Source organism: Lupinus angustifolius, chromosome LG01 (assembly GCF_001865875.1).
Source record: "Lupinus angustifolius cultivar Tanjil chromosome LG01, LupAngTanjil_v1.0, whole genome shotgun sequence".
NCBI classification, from domain to species: Eukaryota; Viridiplantae; Streptophyta; class Magnoliopsida; order Fabales; family Fabaceae; genus Lupinus; species Lupinus angustifolius.
The window spans coordinates 22,587,208-22,603,894 of record NC_032009.1 but is presented as its reverse complement, the minus strand read 5'-3'; the positions used below and the strand labels follow the sequence as shown (position 1 = coordinate 22,603,894).

Genomic DNA, 16,687 nt, shown 5'->3' with positions numbered 1-16,687 from the left:
TTCTTATACTAAATCTTTCTACTAATTCTCGTATCTACAATAAAGTAACATATATCAAAAGGTCATATCTTATTTGTCGATGATTGATTTTCAAGTAACATATGTTACATTTTTGTTAATAGGATAATTTATCAGGAGGATATAACATTACTCGTACCAAAAATGTTGACTTTGTGTAAGAATACAAATATTCAATGTCCACAACGAATATAGAAGTTTATTGTTATAAATCCATGTGCACGAACAAAGTGTGAGTAGGGGTAAGCATAACCGAGTTGGATGGGTAAAGTTTCTCCTTACCTAATGCTAAATGTTGGTTGAATCATTTTTTTAACCTAAATTTGGTCATATACCTGAAGCTAATTTGACCCTGAATATCGATTAGATCAATCTTTAAACTTGAACTCAACCCTAGTCTCTATTAAATATAATGCATACTCATTTTAGATAAAGTCTTATCATTATTATTTATTACTATGAATATGTAATTCGACATATATATGTATATATATTATTACTCATATATATGATGAAAAAACTAGATAATCAATGATACTTTCGACCAAGAATGTGATTACTCTATACATACACGTACAAATATAATGAGTAAGTGACCACGAGACAAGTCATGTTTGGTCCATACTCGATCCTAAATATTGACCGTGTCTAATCTTTAAACTCGAATCCAACACTAGACTCGATAAAAACCGACTGATAAGCGGGTCGGGTATTATTCACCCCTAAGTATGAGTGAAAAAGATAAGTAAGACCACCACATTAGCCTCATTGCCATTAACATTACCTTTTCTCAAACAAATAAGACATACAATAATTTCAGTGGTCATTTAACACATATATAATAATTTATTACGTAAGATCCTCCTGATTTTTTAGAGTTTGAATGAAATAATGAATGTATATTTCTGTTTCACCGTTAGTGGGCCTGGTCCTGGGCCTGGCTTCTTTGTTCTTATTGATCTCTGTTTCCACTCACACAGTCACACTTCCGAGTAAAAGGAGGAAGAGTGAAAAAAACCCTAGCACCTTAAACCCAAATCTTAACATCAGCTTCAGAACACAACTATCATTCTCTCTTTTCTGGGACCCAGACATGGTTTGGTTTCAATGCGAAGATTGTGGTGACAACCTCAAAAAACCTAAGTTGGTTGGTCATTTCCGATCTTGCTCCGCTTACAAGGTCCTTACTTTTTATTCAATTATTATTTTCACACTTATAATTTCATTTGATTTTTGGAATTTCATGAACTTGTGGATGATTTTGATGTGATGCATGTAATTTATATGTTGATTTATGTTATGCAGCTATCGTGCATTGATTGTGGAGAAATATTTGGGCAAGACACTGTTCAGAATCACACACAGTGTATAACTGAAGCGGTGTGTTTTTCATTGTTACTTTCTTCTTTATGATTTATTCTAATCTCTTACTTTTATAAATTATGCATTGATTGTATTTGTGAACATGATCCTTTTCTTATTTTCTGTAAATTAACCTTTAAGATTTAGCTTGACTAGTAGAAATTTTGTGGAAATGGATTATTCGTATTTTTGGATGGTGTTTACTTCTCAAAGTGTTAATTCTTTGGTTTCCTGACTTTCCTCCGTGTGACCATGGAAGCTTCGTGAAAGTTTCTTTCGGTGATGATTAGTTTCTTCCTCCTATCATTGTTGGCCTTCCTCACAATTGGAGTTGAGATTGTTTACTTGCCTGCCTTTTAAATGCTTTTTGGTCCGTATGCGAGTTTGGTTTCGGAGAAGAAGGGAAATGGAAGGCTTCAGAGCCTTAAGTACACTTATGAGAAGTCTTCCATGCCCTCCTAAACCCAACTCGCAAATGGACCCTTGAGGTCTTATTTATACTATTTCCTATAATATGTGTATTCATAGTGTTACTGATATCTCTTGCTGAGTATGACAAATTGTATTTGTCTCCTAATTTTAATTTTGTTTTCCAGGAAAAGTATGGTCCAAAAGGCCAAGGGAAAACTTCAAATGTTACACCTTCCAAGCCTAATGATAAGCAAAAGCCTGAAGTTGATATTAATGTGGGGCTATCTCAACGGCCTCCATGGTTTTGTAGGTATGCTCTATTGGTTGCACTTTCTAATACCATGGTATTCACTAGTCATTGTATTCACATTACTGTGTATATATCACTCAAGATACTGCGTGAAAAGTTTTGAAGGTCATAAGAGAGAACCATAGTTATTATGGTCTAAAACTCTACATATTCTCCTGTTTGGATGGGTATATATCACTCAAGATATCTTTTGCTGATGTAAACCGAAGAAGTAAAAATTGGCTGAACCTTTTCAAGAAACTTCAAGATGCCAAATTTAATGTGCAGTGTGTGCCTTTTGTTATTATTGGAGTATGTGTGGGGCAGGTTTTATGTATAATTTTAAAGTAAACCCAATTTCTGCACCTTAATTTTAAAATAAACCTTCTCTGTTAAGTGCATGTTAGCAAAATTCAGAAAAGCTTCGTTGGCTTAATTTGTTGTCTTCATGGTGTGAATATGGCTAGCAGCATCTTTCACTACAAAAAGAAAATCTGACTTGGTTTTGATGCTCAGAATCTTCACTAATTTTTTTGTAAGATTTTGTGTCACTCACATGGTTCTGTCTGATTCATTAAGCTCCACTTATTTGTGACTTTGCAGTCTTTGCAATACAAAAGCTACAAGTCAGCAAACCCTCCTTCTCCATGCTGATGGTAAGAAACATAGGGCGAGAGCCCGAGCCGTCCATGCTTCAAAGCAACAATCAGCCCAGACAGACAAATCTACCACTGATGCTAAGGTTACAGTGGAGACTGCTACAAATGGTGAGGTGAGAGGCGACCAAAATGCAGACCAGGCAAAATTGCAAGAGTCTTCTAAACAAGACAACTTGAAACCAGAGAATGAAATTTCTTCTGCAAACAAAAAGAGGAAATTCGATGAGTCAGAAGGTGGTCTTGTTAAGAAAAGTAAGAATGGCAATTCAGCCGACAATGAAAATGGGCAAGTAATTCAGGGTGAAGGAGCAGAAGTGGCAAAAGGAGACAAAAAGAAAATAAAGTGGAAGAAGTTCATAAAATCAGCCTTGAAATCTGTATGCATTTTGAATTTCAGGATGACTGCCTTTTGCTGTTTTGTGCTTAATTTATCTATGATGTTATACTGATCTTAATTATTGCATAAATTTAAAGCACTCAAGTTGGTGTACTTGGCCAATCACATCATTAATTATAGATATTAATAGTTAATAGATAACTGCTATAGCAAGTTAAGAATTATTTATCATAGTTATCATAATTAATGATGTTATTGGTCTAGTACTTAAAATTTCTGTGCTTTTGTCATGATCTCATTCATATATTGCAAGCATAAGATGATCATCATATAATATTAGAATTAATTAATGACTTTTGGATGGACCTAGGTCACATAACTGAAGCTTCTACAGTGGAATCCATTTTCAGCTCGATCATAATTTGTATTTGTTGTATACTTTTCCTAGTGAACTGAAATGTGTTTTTTTACCTTGGCCTGTGGCAGCACCCTGATGGAATTTTGAAGATGAAGAAACTGAGAAAAGCTGTCCACAGAGCACTGCAGGAATCCGACATTGTTGTTGATGAATCTGAATTGAGCGAGACCCTTCAGCAGAAGGTAAGGCCGTCTCATGGATCATGTTTATGTTAATCCCCCTTTTTAAATAATATAGATTTTTTATGCAATTATATTTGCTGGCAGATCGATTCCAGCTCCGGATTTGCAGTTGAGGGCAAGTATGTGCGATTGGTAGTGAAAGATTGAAAACATTAGTCTGTGTTATTGTGACTTGAGTCCATGGAATTCTTTGAGAATCTCTCACTCCTTGCTCATCCTTCACTTGTAATTGTGATGAGACATTCTTCTTGTACTGCGGGAAAGGTGGAGCTTGCAATGGTCCCATTCCAGAAAAATTTTGTGAACATTATATTATTGCTTTGCACAATTCAATTTTGATTTGGAAAAATTAAAGAAAATATCAACACAGACATTTGTTTGGTTAGGATGCTGAATTTCAAGCAAATAGTTAAACAATTTGCAGAGGGTCAAACTTCTAGATTCAGCATTTCAGTGGTCTAATTCAGTAACACTTCTAGATGAGTTTGTTGATTAAGGTATACTTTTTAATTCAGTGAGGTTATATTTCAGTTAAGTAAATTATAATATTTGACTTACCTCTTTGCTAGCGATCACAAACATCAGATGTGGAGTAATACTTATCAAAATTGTACACAAAAAAACGTTTTTATTTGATATTCTGTTAATGTGAATCTGCTGGAGGTTAGTGCAGTTTAAGCTCATAAGTAGGTTGAGATTATTGTGTAAACTCACAATCTCAATTTTACAGGTAATAGAAAATATCGATATTTTAAATTGCGGTTTTACAATTGTAGTTATCATGATTGTGGTGATTGTATTCTTATGATGTGAATAAAAAATCTATAGTACTAATTTTGGGCAGATTCATGAACACTGATAATAAGATTTCTTTGAAGTACATCATCATCCACAAAAACAAAATCACCTAACAATGTACTTATAGTATAGCCGACAAGATTTAATGATGTTAATGACTTCACTGACAATATGCAAGTATTCTTCTTTCCCATTTATTTTGATATACACATATGTGCTATTGTTTCCAATTACCCATCATACTTGCTTTTAATTTTTTTTTAATATCATTTTTCGTATTCACACTAGAATTAGATTCCTATTAACCAGGTCTAGGGTTCGAATCTTGTAGATGAAAAAATGTCCACTGGAAGGGTTAGTTCCATGTTTCTGTAGATGTTCCCGGCTCTGACATAATTGCCTCAAGTACGAGCATACGTATGGAAAATAAAAAAAACACTATAATTAGATTTGGGACTGACCACGATCTTAATAGAGCAATGGTTGCTATTATCAGCAACCCCACAGAGCATACTAATAATGCCTAGACAGTGTTGACATGCAATAAGTGAACTTGGATGGAAAGAATAACTATAATGGAGGATAGTGTTATTATCACTCCAAAATGTCTTTTCATACTATTCAGTAATTAGAATAATAATTTTAGCTTTTGATTTTATAAAATTATGATTAATCCAACAGGATTCTAAATAGGCACTCGAGAGTATCAATAGCCGTTGAACAATTCTCAATATTTTTAACAGTTCAAATTTACTTTAATAAATCAAGTTTCAATACATTATGTATATTTTTTACTTATCATGGTTAGAATGGAGAGTTTATGGAATGAAGTAATAAGCAGATTAAAGATTCATTTCTCAAAGCAATCCTATGTAACATTAAATTACGTTATTTAATAATTTCTCAATTTAAACATCTAATCTCAATGGCACAATTTAATGTTTCTGAAATTGAATAGTGATGGTTAATTTGTAAACAATAGAATAAAAAAGATAAAATCAAATAAGAGAAAATCTACATCAGCCAACGTGATCCGTTGTAGTCTAGTTGGTCAGGATATTCGGCTCTCACCCGAAAGACCCGGGTTCAAGTCCCGGCAACGGAAAACTATTTTTACTATTTATATACCCTTCAAGATAAGGCTATTGTTATTAGCATTAATATGATAATATGATATCAAAGTTGCTGTTCATAACAAGTAAACGTGTTCAAAACATTTTTAGATTGTGGGGTTGTACTTTCAGATAAATGTGGCTATTTAATATATTTACATAATAGTGTGGTAACCTTTTTGTCATTGTTATTTATTTGTTTGTCTGAATTGTAACAATATTATATTTTCCATCGAATAATTGATGTATCACATTCCAGGTAGCTGCAACGATAATGATTGAAGTGATGGGTTAAGTCATAAATGTATGTATATGTGGAAGTCTTTTAGATAATATCATCATTCCTTTTTCTAATGTTTATTTCTTACCACGTTTCTTTAATTGTCCCTATCTTTTCATGAAAATTTGTTTTTATAGTGTATTAACTATTGTTTTTCTCTTTTGTTTCTAATACTATTCTTGTGTTCGTGAATGTTATCATGTAATTTGACCCCGACACTACAATTTGCTCTTTATATAAGATTTTATATGGATAATAAGTTAGATCAATTTAGTATTTCGTAGAACGTATTATTCCACTTATTTTGATTGGTTGAAAATATACATATATTTAAGTTAAAAATATAATAATTTTATATTGAGTGACACATTGTATAATATATTTTTTTTAGCATAAAAGATGAGTTCGATGGATCAAACTTCCTCTTATGGTTAGTGAATTCAATAGGTAATAAGTATTTGATTAGATAAAGTTGTAAGCGTGAGAAAAGACAAATCAAACTTCCTCTTATGGATAGTGAATTCAATAGGTTGCTTTTTCTTGAAGATAGTAAAATTAGTTGGGTTGTGTCATAACTAACAGATATTTAGTATAAAAGGCACTTCCTAAATGCACTAATTTTCTACGTTATTTTCAATTTTATTTGCAAGGCTTTTAGGTTTTTGTTTTTTTCATCTTTATAAAATTGTTTTTTTTTCAAAATTTGTTATCAAAATGAATTTAATCCAATTCATTTTAGTTTTGATAAATATGATACAAAACAATTTTAACAGTGTTTACATATTTCTTAGTGCTGGTAAAACTACAAAAAATATTATTATAAAGAGCATGAAGATAGTACCTTATTAATCCTTAGCTACTTGAACTCTTCCAGTTTCATTTTTTATAAGTTAATATACAAAAAAAATATAGACACTATATTATCTAATTAATTATAATTAAATATGAATGATAAATAATATAATAATAATATATAAAAGTTATAACCATATAAACTCATAAAAAAAAATGTATATGAAATGTAAAGCATGGGAATTAGGGCGATAGTATGTCTGAAAAGTCAATAAACAGTATCCATCTTCAAAAGTGTTTTGTCAACGGTGACCGCTCTTGCCAACCAATCACAAGTTTACAATTTTAAGTTCCTCTATCGATATTATTATATGAGTTTAAAATTTGTGCATTGACAGTGTAAAGATTTTACACTGTCAGCGTATCATCTATTATTGATTTGTATTACTTTTGTTTGAGAATCAATGGTGGTTAATAAATCAATGGTAGATGATTGACTGATAGGGTAAAAATATTTACACTGTTAGTGTATACATCTCCTTATAATATTTTCAATGATTTACATTTTATTATTAGTTAGACCTTAAAAAAAAATAATACAATTATATTATACTCTAATAATAGCAATAACATATAGTATGTTTTGATTAATATAAATGGTATATAAGTATATGATAGATATATAGTGTTAGTATAAAGTTTTTGTTTGTTGATATAAAAACGGAGCTAAGTGAGAGTCTGTGTTAGAGTAGCCATCATAATGAAGAAAGAAGGGTTGGGCCTTGGTCTCAAACTCTCTGTTCCTGTTTCTGATCAGGCTTCTTTTGCCAAGTTTTTGTTAGTTTCTATCTCTTTCTCTTTCTCTTTCTTTTTCTTAATCTGTGTGTGATTGTTTTATGTTTTATTTTTGACTAAGTAATTGGAATTTGTGGGTATGTTGTGTTGTGTTGTGTTGTAGAACTGAAAGTGGCACTTTTAAGGATGGGGATCTACTTGTTAACAGAGATGGTCTTCGAATTGTTTCCCAGAGTGAAATTGAAGCTGTAACAATTTTCCCTCTTTTATTGTTATATATATCTAATGGGATTTGTTTAATTCTTTCATTTCTTGCATTTTATCTTTTGGATCTAATGAAATGCCTTTTCTGTGATATGGGTTCCTGATTTTTTTTTCTTATTTTGAGGTTTCAATACATAAATGGAGCATTATTTGTTGGCTTTTTTGTTAACAAATTTTAATGCTTAGTAGAGTTTCTCATTTTACACTATTTTAAACTAGTGGATCATAGGTTCAAGGTTATGGAGTAAAATTGTGTTATGCAGAAGTGATGAATCATTACCAAATAATTAGTTACTATAATCTGCTACAATAATCAATGATGTGATTGGCCTAGTGCACCTAATTTGGGTGCTGTACTCCAAGTTTTTGCAAGAATTTTTTAACGAACCCGGTTCCTTCAAAAATCTCGGGTCTTTGGGTGATTTTCCAGAATAAATTGAAAATAGAGCTCCGTTGATTCAATGCTTTCATTGGTTTGGAATGTATTAAATTGTCAATTGTCTTTAAAAAAACAACCTAACTAATTAAATTGGAAAGTTTCCTATAGATACTTTTATGTGGTTAATATATATTTTAAATATAGAACAAGTTGATAGTAAATTACACGATCATGTTAAGTGAGGATCCAGAATCAACTCCTCTGCACGCTTTAAGGAATGACTCAATTTACATTTTTTTCATTTTAAATTCTATGATCAGATGTGATTCACAAGTGTTGTGGTATTTGGTATAAATATAATGATAGCAAGGAGGTTTGAACCTTTGTTTCCTGCATTTTCTTCTTCTTTAATCTGCGCACATTATACATGTTGGCTGAATTCTTGCTATATGTTGTATATGGGTTTAATATATGTGTTATGTTTTCAGCCGCCCCCAATCAAGCCAACCGATGAGCAGTTAAGTTTGGCAGACATAGACATAGTGAAAGTGGTTGGGAAGGGAAGTGGAGGAGTTGTGCAATTGGTGCAACACAAATGGACTAGCCAATTTTTTGCATTGAAGGTATATTGCTGCATGTTGCATACCTTGTTTTGAACTTTTGAGTTTGCATCTTCTTTTCTCTCATTTTTCTAGTTTACTTACCTTGTTGTACTGGCATTGTCTACCCACTCTCCGTACTTTTAAATGTAATGTCATTCCATTCTCCGTTATATCATTTTCATTGGGCATAGATCCTTAAAACTTCTTTCCAGCATGCGATTTTTGTGTACTGTGCTAGTTTCTGAGAATGTTTTTCAGTTAGTGTTTGATGATTTTATTTCATCAGGAGTTAGACAAATTGTCAATTTTGTTCAAGAAGTAATTTGGTTGAAGAATGTATTTATATTGTTATTTTGTTGCATGTGGTTTCTTGTCCATTATGTCAGACTTATTTTTTTGGTCACCCAACTTTGGACCTTTTAATTGCATTGAACATAAGTGAGCTCCACCTAGTGGTCGTTGTTGAACATGATTGAGATGTGGGTCTCTTCCCTAGGACTCAGATGACATCTAGTTTTAGGAAGTAGAGCAATTATGAAATAACATGTCGCATATAGGGTCCCCTCTGCTTTTAGCATTTCTAAATTTCAGTTTGAACTTGTGATAGGCCAGTTTCAGGGGCCTGTTGAAGGAGATGGCCCAAGGCCATTAGGGTCTATGTTAAAAGGAATAGGAAGTAAGCTGAGGGCTGTTATGGTCTATGTTAGTGTGTTTAGTGTATTAAGCAGCTATGGTCTGTTATTGTAGTGTCCTAGGAAGTTACGGGTCTGACATTGTTGGAGTACTGGACAGTTGTGGCTGGTTTTGTCTAACAGTTATGCTATTCCTTGTTAATGTGTTATGTGGTGGTGACATTCATTCTACAGATTGCTATTTTTGGAGTGTTGAAGGAGGAGACTCCTTGTTAGTGGAAACCCCATGTTTGTCTTTGTAAGGGGGAAGCCTAGTCTTTGTACCCAAATCTGGCCTTAAACTAGATTACTATCACATTATTAGGGGGGGGGTCCTAATCTAGGTACTTGAACTACTTCGTTTTATCTGACATATTCACAACCTCAGTGCTATCATATACACCCTGTCCTCTTTGTTCTTTTGTCACTTATGTATGCATACTTCATTATTCAGATAATTCAAATGAATATTGAGGAGTCTATGCGCAAGCAGATAGTAAAAGAGCTGAAAATTAATCAAGCAGCACAATGTCCTTATGTTGTTGTCTGCTACCAGTCATTTTATGATAATGGTGTCATATCAATCATCTTAGAGTACATGGATGGAGGATCCTTAGCAGATCTTCTGAAGAAAGTTAAAACAATTCCAGAGCCTTATCTTGCTGCCATCTTTAAGCAGGTAAGTAGTAAGAATTTGAACTTCATTTCAGTGTTACAGTCGTGATTCTTTTTCTGATTCCTGAACATGATATGCTCCATTTTTTTGTGATGAAGGTTCTGAAGGGTTTAGTGTATCTTCACCATGAAAGGCATATCATCCACAGAGACTTAAAGCCTTCTAATTTGTTGATAAATCATAGAGGCGAAGTAAAGATAACTGACTTCGGTGTGAGTACAATTATGGAAAGCACATCTGGTCAAGCAAATAGTTTCATTGGCACACGCAACTATATGTCGGTGAGTAAAATATTCAAGTGTATTTACCATTTTCCTGACCACCAATATCTACCATTATTGCCTGGAATATGACATTCTCCCTGATAATTATACAGCCAGAGAGAATCGATGGTAGCCAGCAACAAGGATACAACTACAAAAGTGATATATGGAGTTTCGGACTAATATTGCTCGAGTGTGCTTTGGGGAAGTTTCCATATACCCCACCAGATCAAACGGAAAGATGGGAAAGTATTTTTGAGCTTATTGAAGCCATTGTCGATCAACCTCCTCCGAGTGCTCCATCTGAACAATTTTCTAAAGAATTTTGCTCATTTATCTCAGCATGGTAATTGCTACGTGTGCTTCAGTAGCTAGCTGCTCAGCCTCAAGAATCTTAAATAACCTAAAGAAACTGAAAACAAAGAGAGATTGGGGGATGGGGGTGCTGAGAGATATTTTTAAATAATAGTAGCAGTTTATTAGAGGTCATCCTGAAATTAGTTTCATTGTTTAAGGGTAGAATGTCTATGCAGATAATATGAAAAGGTAAGGCACATGCCAAACATACTTGTATGAAGCCTTATTTTCATATATTGTTGTAACTTTTAAGATATTTTTCTTAATTTAACAGAAGAAGCCTCTATCAGTGTTAAAAAAATCTAGAAAACTGGTACCCTCCATAGCTACTCCACTTGGCCGTTTTGTCATGAATTTTATCACCGTCTTCTTTATGAGGATTCTGATCCTCCTTTTTTCAATCTTCTCTGTTTAGTTTACAGAAAGACCCAAGGGATAGACTGTCGGCTCAGCAACTTATGGTAAGTATGAATCTTGTTTATATACATAAATGCCATGTACAATAATCTTTCTGATGAAATATATTTGATTGAAACTTCAGAACTATCCTTTTATGAGCATGTATGAGGACTTGGATGTGGATCTTTCAGCTTACTTCTCCAATGCAGGATCTCCGCTTGCAACCTTATAAAGTTGGTATGATCCACTACTTAAACAAAATTTAAGTAAAATGTGCTTTATTTACCGATTTATTCTAGAATGTAGATCACTATATAAATAAAATGTATAATCTGTCACCGAGGAAGTTTTTTTTTTCCTGTGAATAATGAGGATGGCAATGTTTTGGAGATCATGTTTCCAATTAAAATGATCTTTTATGATGAAAGCCAGTCTTAGGTTGCTCTGGAGACACAACCATTTGTTTCAGAAGCAATATCATCCTTTTACGATATTGTTACCTGAATTACAAATGATGGGATGTGCCCTCTTGCAACCTTTCGATTTCATCTATAATGCTTCTGAATAATCTGAGTACCTCCTTATTTTAAAAACTGATATTTCTGTATATTTGGAGTTATATTGTTCCATGGCAGCTTGGCAAGAACGAATACCACCTATGTAACTAGTTTTTTCCCCATTCCCTTTGGTTTGTAGAGCCCCGCTTGCATATTGCCAGCATCTGCAGATGAATCAAAGAAATCAGCTCTTGGATTTATGTCGACGAATCAGTTTTTTGTTGAGTGAATTTAAGTTTAAGTGTTTGTTGGGAGACTATTATAGATGTAAGGGCTAAGAAATTGCAATGGTTGTCATTTCACGAAGAACTTTACCGCAGAGATTGAGTATCAGGGGCCACTTGTATCGAAATGTATCACTAGGATTTGCCTCAGATGCAGATACTGTGATCTTATGTACAAACTCATAACAGTTTTCTCAGGCTGTCCCAGAGGAATGCAAACATTTATGCTTAGAGGTTTTGAATTCTTAATGCCTGTAATAACTGTTTGAAACCTGCCCTTCTGACTGAATGTTTCCTGAAATTATATCAGACTTTTTTATTATGTTAAAGCTTTGTCAAATTGCCTAAAATTCATTCTTAGGTTGTCATTGCTTGGAAATAACTAATAATCAGATTCAAATGTGGTTCCAAGGCATAAGTTCCACATTGTTTTGATCACTTGAGCAGCAAACTTGATCATTTTATTCTTGGAGAACTCGGTCGCCACGATAATTCGTCCAAGCTGAAGGTATATGTACACAGCGAATTTTAGCAACTGAATTACATAGCCATGGTAAAAAAAATCTGAGGGCCTAAATGTGTTAATGACTGAAATAACTGTGAATCCTTAGTATATGTAAAGATATTCCAGATGTTAAACATATGGTAAAAACATGTTATTTCATGCCTCTCTTAATTTTTCTTTGAGCCTTCAAGTCTATCACAATTATAGAGATGTTATCTTGGCTTCCTCTTTGGAGGGCAAGTCTAGAAAGATACTCTGCAGCATGATGAGCTGCAGGATCAACTCCTTTGCCATGTACTGTTGATCCATTGTCTCCATACTTCTTGTGCCAAAGAAGGATTCCCTTACGCGCAACTTCGCATGCTTCTTCATTTGTCACTACATCCCATAAACCATCGCTAGCTAGAATAAGGCACTCATCATTTTTCTCTCGTTGCACAAACATAACTTCTGGTTCTGGAATTATGTATGGTTTCAAGTATCTATCACCTGTTTGATGAGAAGGAATATTAGACAACAATAAATAACCTCAACTACAAGCCATCCACTTTTGAATAATAGGATATTATGATGTCATTTGATCCATGTAGTCTTGATTGATGTTTATTTCTTTCTTAAAAAGTTAAAGGAAAAGTGCATTCACTAAACTTATAAATAAGATGATAAAGCAGTAGAAATGTAAACTTGAGAAAGTAACACTTAAACCATCTGACTCAAACCTGAAAAATAATATTCTAATCAGTTAACAGCACCAAACTGTTGACAGTAAATATAAAATTGCAAGAAAACCAATCATGTTGAAGAGATGCCAGAGGCACATTACCTATGGACCTTGACATGGCCAAGACACCAACAACTCTGTATCCTTTCCAATTTATGACCCTTCCTCCTGCAGCTTCTATCCTTGCCCATTCATCCTCTCTATTTGGCTGCAAAGGGGAAGTAAAGCTTCCTCTATGAGAACTTCAGCTTCTAACTTATAAGTTCATCAAAGATATTATGAAACTAGAATGACATGCCTTACTTTGTGATCAATCGACAATGGCAATGCTTCTTTTCCACGATACAAGACCGCCCTTGAATCCCCACAATTTGCAACTATAATGTGGTTTTGACTTAAAACAGCAACCACAGCAGTAGAGCCAACAGTGTCAGGAGCAAGAGGTTCAATATTAGACTGATATCCACCACTTTTGTTTGCGCGAATTCCTCCAACCTCATCATCTACTTTCCGAAAACAATTGGCGAATGCTTTCTTCCATTGGTTCTGCCATTCATCTCCCTTATTTGTTTCTGCAAAACTTGATTGTGCAGCTTCTATCTCCTCAATTAATGCCGAATGAAGACGTTCCCGACAGTAATTAGCAACCTGTGAAAACAACACCCTCTCAGTGAAATGAATAAACTTCAATGATATAACTTGTATAATTGACAGTGGTTTTTGTTTTTGAAGACATACCTGAAAGCCTCCATGTCCATCATAGACACCAAAAAAGTGGGCTAGTGAGTATTTTGTGTTTTCATTCACATGGTCATCCATTAGCAGCATCTTTGAAGAGACTTTTAAGAGTTGAGGCTTAGCAGCAATAGCATCTTCCATCTCCTCTCTTTTTCCACAAATTGATGACGAACCATATAAAGGGCCGCGGCTCGTTACTGAAGCATTCTGATACCTTGTTTTCTTCTCCTCTCTCAATTGATCAGGAAGCACAGAAGATGGCTTTTGATCAGACCCATCTGATCCACTTTGATCCTCAATCTCAGCATCCATTGCAACAGACACTATGTCCTGCATTGACTTACCATGAATATTGTTACCATCAACCTTGATAATAATCGGCGAATCTGTTTCGGAATAAGCAGCTTTCTCATCACAAGGACTTCTTTTATCATTATGTAAACACTGAAAATCCACAGCCAACATGAGTTCATCTGCCTTTATTGGCTGCTCATGGTTTTCAGTCAAGATACAATTACTGTCACATTGAATAACCATTTCTGAGACAAGGGCTGATCCAACTTGATTCTCCTCTACCTCAGAAGATACCATAACTTGGTCTTGTAGACTAATACCTGGTACATGGTTTTCACTTTTAACAGAAAAAAATGATTGACAATTACCCTCTATTGCATGATTTAATATTAAAGTTGTTGCTGTATTTGCCATAAGCTTAGCAGACTCCTTTTGAATCAGATTCCCAAGTGTGAATGGTACTGCAACAGCTGAAGATATTTCCTCCATTTGTTTACTTTGCCTTAAAGCAATATCCTTATCCTCTAGTAGAGTATCCTATAAGCTGCCCCAATCTTTTTCCTCACTTTTTCTGTTTTTCCTTAAGCCTCTTTTTTAATGAGTATCAAAACACCAACAAGGCTCCTATGACAAGAAATTTAAGGAGTTTAGACTCAACCCTCCCAAGAACAAGTCAAATACACTGTAACAAACTTATCCAAAGTCTATGTGTATTGAAGAGTGAAGGTAGATACTAGAAATAGAATGATACACTAGATTCTTTAATGAATTCACCTGTTTTGTACTTTGGTATATTAAATTCTATCAACCAACATGAAACAAGTGGTGTCCAAAAACAGGAGAATGATCCCTGAGAAATAAACAACCAATAGAATATGATTTCTGAAGAAAATGATATTGAATAATTGACAAAGTCAAGGACCTAGTCTTGTAAACATGTAAGGAAATATTGCAAAAATGAGAAGAGAGATTCCCTGCATCTTAAGGCAATTCACATCTATCATTAGTTTTAACTCTTTTACTCCCTTCATGTGTAAACTACTACTAGGGCCATATCAAATATAGATGATGTAAACTTTGTGCCTTGGCTATATCAATGGTGAACTATGCATTGATTTCTTCTCTAAGATTCATCTCTAACAACAATAAAAGCATGCAATATTTATTAATCTTAGTTGCTTACCTCCACAAAATGAAAATGTTGCATGAAAAGTGAGAGAGGGGAATGAAGGAGGAACAGAAACTTTAGTGACTTTATAAAGTTATTGGTTATTTATCTCGGACAAAAAAAAGTATTTTCTTCAGTAATTTTTATTTCTGAAAAAAGTAAGGGAGTTTTAGCTTTTTTTTGTTTTTTATAAGAGTTTATACTTATCAATGACCATTTAGTTTTTTTCTTCCTAATTTGTCACTGTATTACTCAATCTCTCAAATAAAATCAATTTTTTTCTACATTTCCTTGTATCGTTTTAATGTTACCAAGGAACCACCTTTAATAGGACAATAAGGTGGGCTATCTATAATTTTTCATGAACTTTATTACCTTTAATTTGATTAAAATTAACTTATAAACTGGAGTAATGTAGTGATTATGAACAGATGATGACTCCCTTTTGGGAATATTTTTTTCCAAATTTTCTGTGAAAAGAAAAAGTAAATGGAATATTAAGTAGCAGGATTTCCATGGCAACTTTGTTTTGTTAAAAAAAGTAATTAATGGTTGGGTTGAGTTTGGTTGCACCATTCCCTAAGGAACTAAACCAATACAAGATTTAGACGTGGAACTCATTCACATCTCAATCTCTCTCATCCATTATAGACTTCACTCCAAATCTCCTCTTACTTTACTATTAACATATAATTAAAAACATCTTGTCCCATATTGATGAATATGTAATATTATCATTGTACTATCTATCATTTATTTGATTCTATATAACATCGTGAATAATGTATTGACAGTCGAAAATAGTCTAATACAATGGGCGCATATATTTTATCAGATAATATTATTTAAATATTGAAAGATGAAAAGTTGAATAAGGAAGAAGATGATTTTGTTATTGTTTAATATGTTTACGTGTCTCATAATAAGAAAAGGAGTACGAGGATGACACGTGGGCGTGGGAAACGAGGATGGAACAATGTCCGAAACTACAAGGGGAGATGTATGATTTGATTGGATTTGATTTCCATAGCAGAATGAATGAATGAATGAATATAATGAAATGAATAGAAACGGGAAATTGGAAAAAGGAAGAGAAGTAATGAACACACTTTACTCTACGGGGTTGGTTGATACATGAACTGAACGTGACAGAGACAACATTGAAAGATTAAAATACTACTTTCTGTGTTACAATTAATATACTCTTATTTGTTTCACTTTCTTTTACTTTTGCTTATCATATAACACAATTATTTAATAGTCTAGACTAAGACATGTCAATAAACTAAATTTCTAAACTAAACCAAACAAATAATATCAACTTTTCTTTTATCACTTAAATAAATTAAAAAATATATTTTTCCATCTGGTCCAACCTCACCATCATCACTGCATGTCCCCATCTCTTGATAAGTG

The 16,687-nt window shown here is 33.5% G+C and overlaps 3 protein-coding genes and 1 non-coding gene across 4 annotated transcripts; 3 read left to right on the top strand and 1 right to left on the bottom strand.

Moving 5' to 3' along the window:
- Nucleotides 1,007-4,211, top strand: LOC109356191 (UBP1-associated proteins 1C). The gene is made up of 6 exons (XM_019599528.1): nt 1,007-1,198; nt 1,324-1,398; nt 1,977-2,101; nt 2,684-3,116; nt 3,563-3,676; nt 3,761-4,211. The coding sequence occupies exons 1-6, from the start codon at nt 1,112-1,114 to the stop codon at nt 3,821-3,823; spliced, it is 897 nt and encodes a 298-aa protein (XP_019455073.1). The 5' UTR covers nt 1,007-1,111; the 3' UTR covers nt 3,824-4,211.
- Nucleotides 5,507-5,579, top strand: TRNAE-CUC. The gene has a single exon. It is a non-coding gene; the product is annotated as a tRNA-Glu (tRNA).
- Nucleotides 7,362-12,174, top strand: LOC109356186 (mitogen-activated protein kinase kinase 2-like). Its single transcript, XM_019599522.1, has 9 exons — nt 7,362-7,495; nt 7,617-7,701; nt 8,585-8,719; nt 9,824-10,048; nt 10,144-10,326; nt 10,422-10,654; nt 11,081-11,126; nt 11,207-11,301; nt 11,761-12,174. Exons 1-8 carry the CDS (start codon nt 7,419-7,421, stop codon nt 11,294-11,296), a joined length of 1,074 nt encoding a protein of 357 aa, XP_019455067.1. The 5' UTR covers nt 7,362-7,418; the 3' UTR covers nt 11,297-11,301; nt 11,761-12,174.
- On the bottom strand, nt 12,442-15,414 carry LOC109356177 (protein phosphatase 2C 77-like). The gene is made up of 6 exons (XM_019599515.1): nt 15,287-15,414; nt 14,878-14,953; nt 13,810-14,727; nt 13,375-13,719; nt 13,174-13,279; nt 12,442-12,839 (listed from the first exon to the last, which is right to left on the bottom strand). The coding sequence occupies exons 3-6, from the start codon at nt 14,590-14,592 to the stop codon at nt 12,502-12,504; spliced, it is 1,572 nt and encodes a 523-aa protein (XP_019455060.1). The 5' UTR covers nt 14,593-14,727; nt 14,878-14,953; nt 15,287-15,414; the 3' UTR covers nt 12,442-12,501.

Excerpts from the sequence above, each read along its gene's own strand:
- LOC109356191 (XM_019599528.1), top strand. The coding sequence starts at position 1,112 with ATGGTTTGGTTTCAATGCGAAGATTGTGGTGACAACCTCAAAAAACCT. Across the intron at positions 1,399-1,976 it reads CACAGTGTATAACTGAAGCG|GAAAAGTATGGTCCAAAAGG; the intron begins GTGTGTTTTTCA and ends TTTGTTTTCCAG. Across the intron at positions 2,102-2,683 it reads CGGCCTCCATGGTTTTGTAG|TCTTTGCAATACAAAAGCTA; the intron begins GTATGCTCTATT and ends GTGACTTTGCAG.
- LOC109356186 (XM_019599522.1), top strand. The coding sequence starts at position 7,419 with ATGAAGAAAGAAGGGTTGGGCCTTGGTCTCAAACTCTCTGTTCCTGTT. Across the intron at positions 7,496-7,616 it reads GCTTCTTTTGCCAAGTTTTT|AACTGAAAGTGGCACTTTTA; the intron begins GTTAGTTTCTAT and ends GTTGTGTTGTAG. Across the intron at positions 7,702-8,584 it reads CCCAGAGTGAAATTGAAGCT|CCGCCCCCAATCAAGCCAAC; the intron begins GTAACAATTTTC and ends TTATGTTTTCAG.
- LOC109356177 (XM_019599515.1), bottom strand. The coding sequence starts at position 14,592 with ATGGAGGAAATATCTTCAGCTGTTGCAGTACCATTCACACTTGGGAAT. Across the intron at positions 13,720-13,809 it reads ATGGACATGGAGGCTTTCAG|GTTGCTAATTACTGTCGGGA; the intron begins GTATGTCTTCAA and ends TTGTTTTCACAG. Across the intron at positions 12,840-13,173 it reads GGCCATGTCAAGGTCCATAG|GTGATAGATACTTGAAACCA; the intron begins GTAATGTGCCTC and ends CTCATCAAACAG.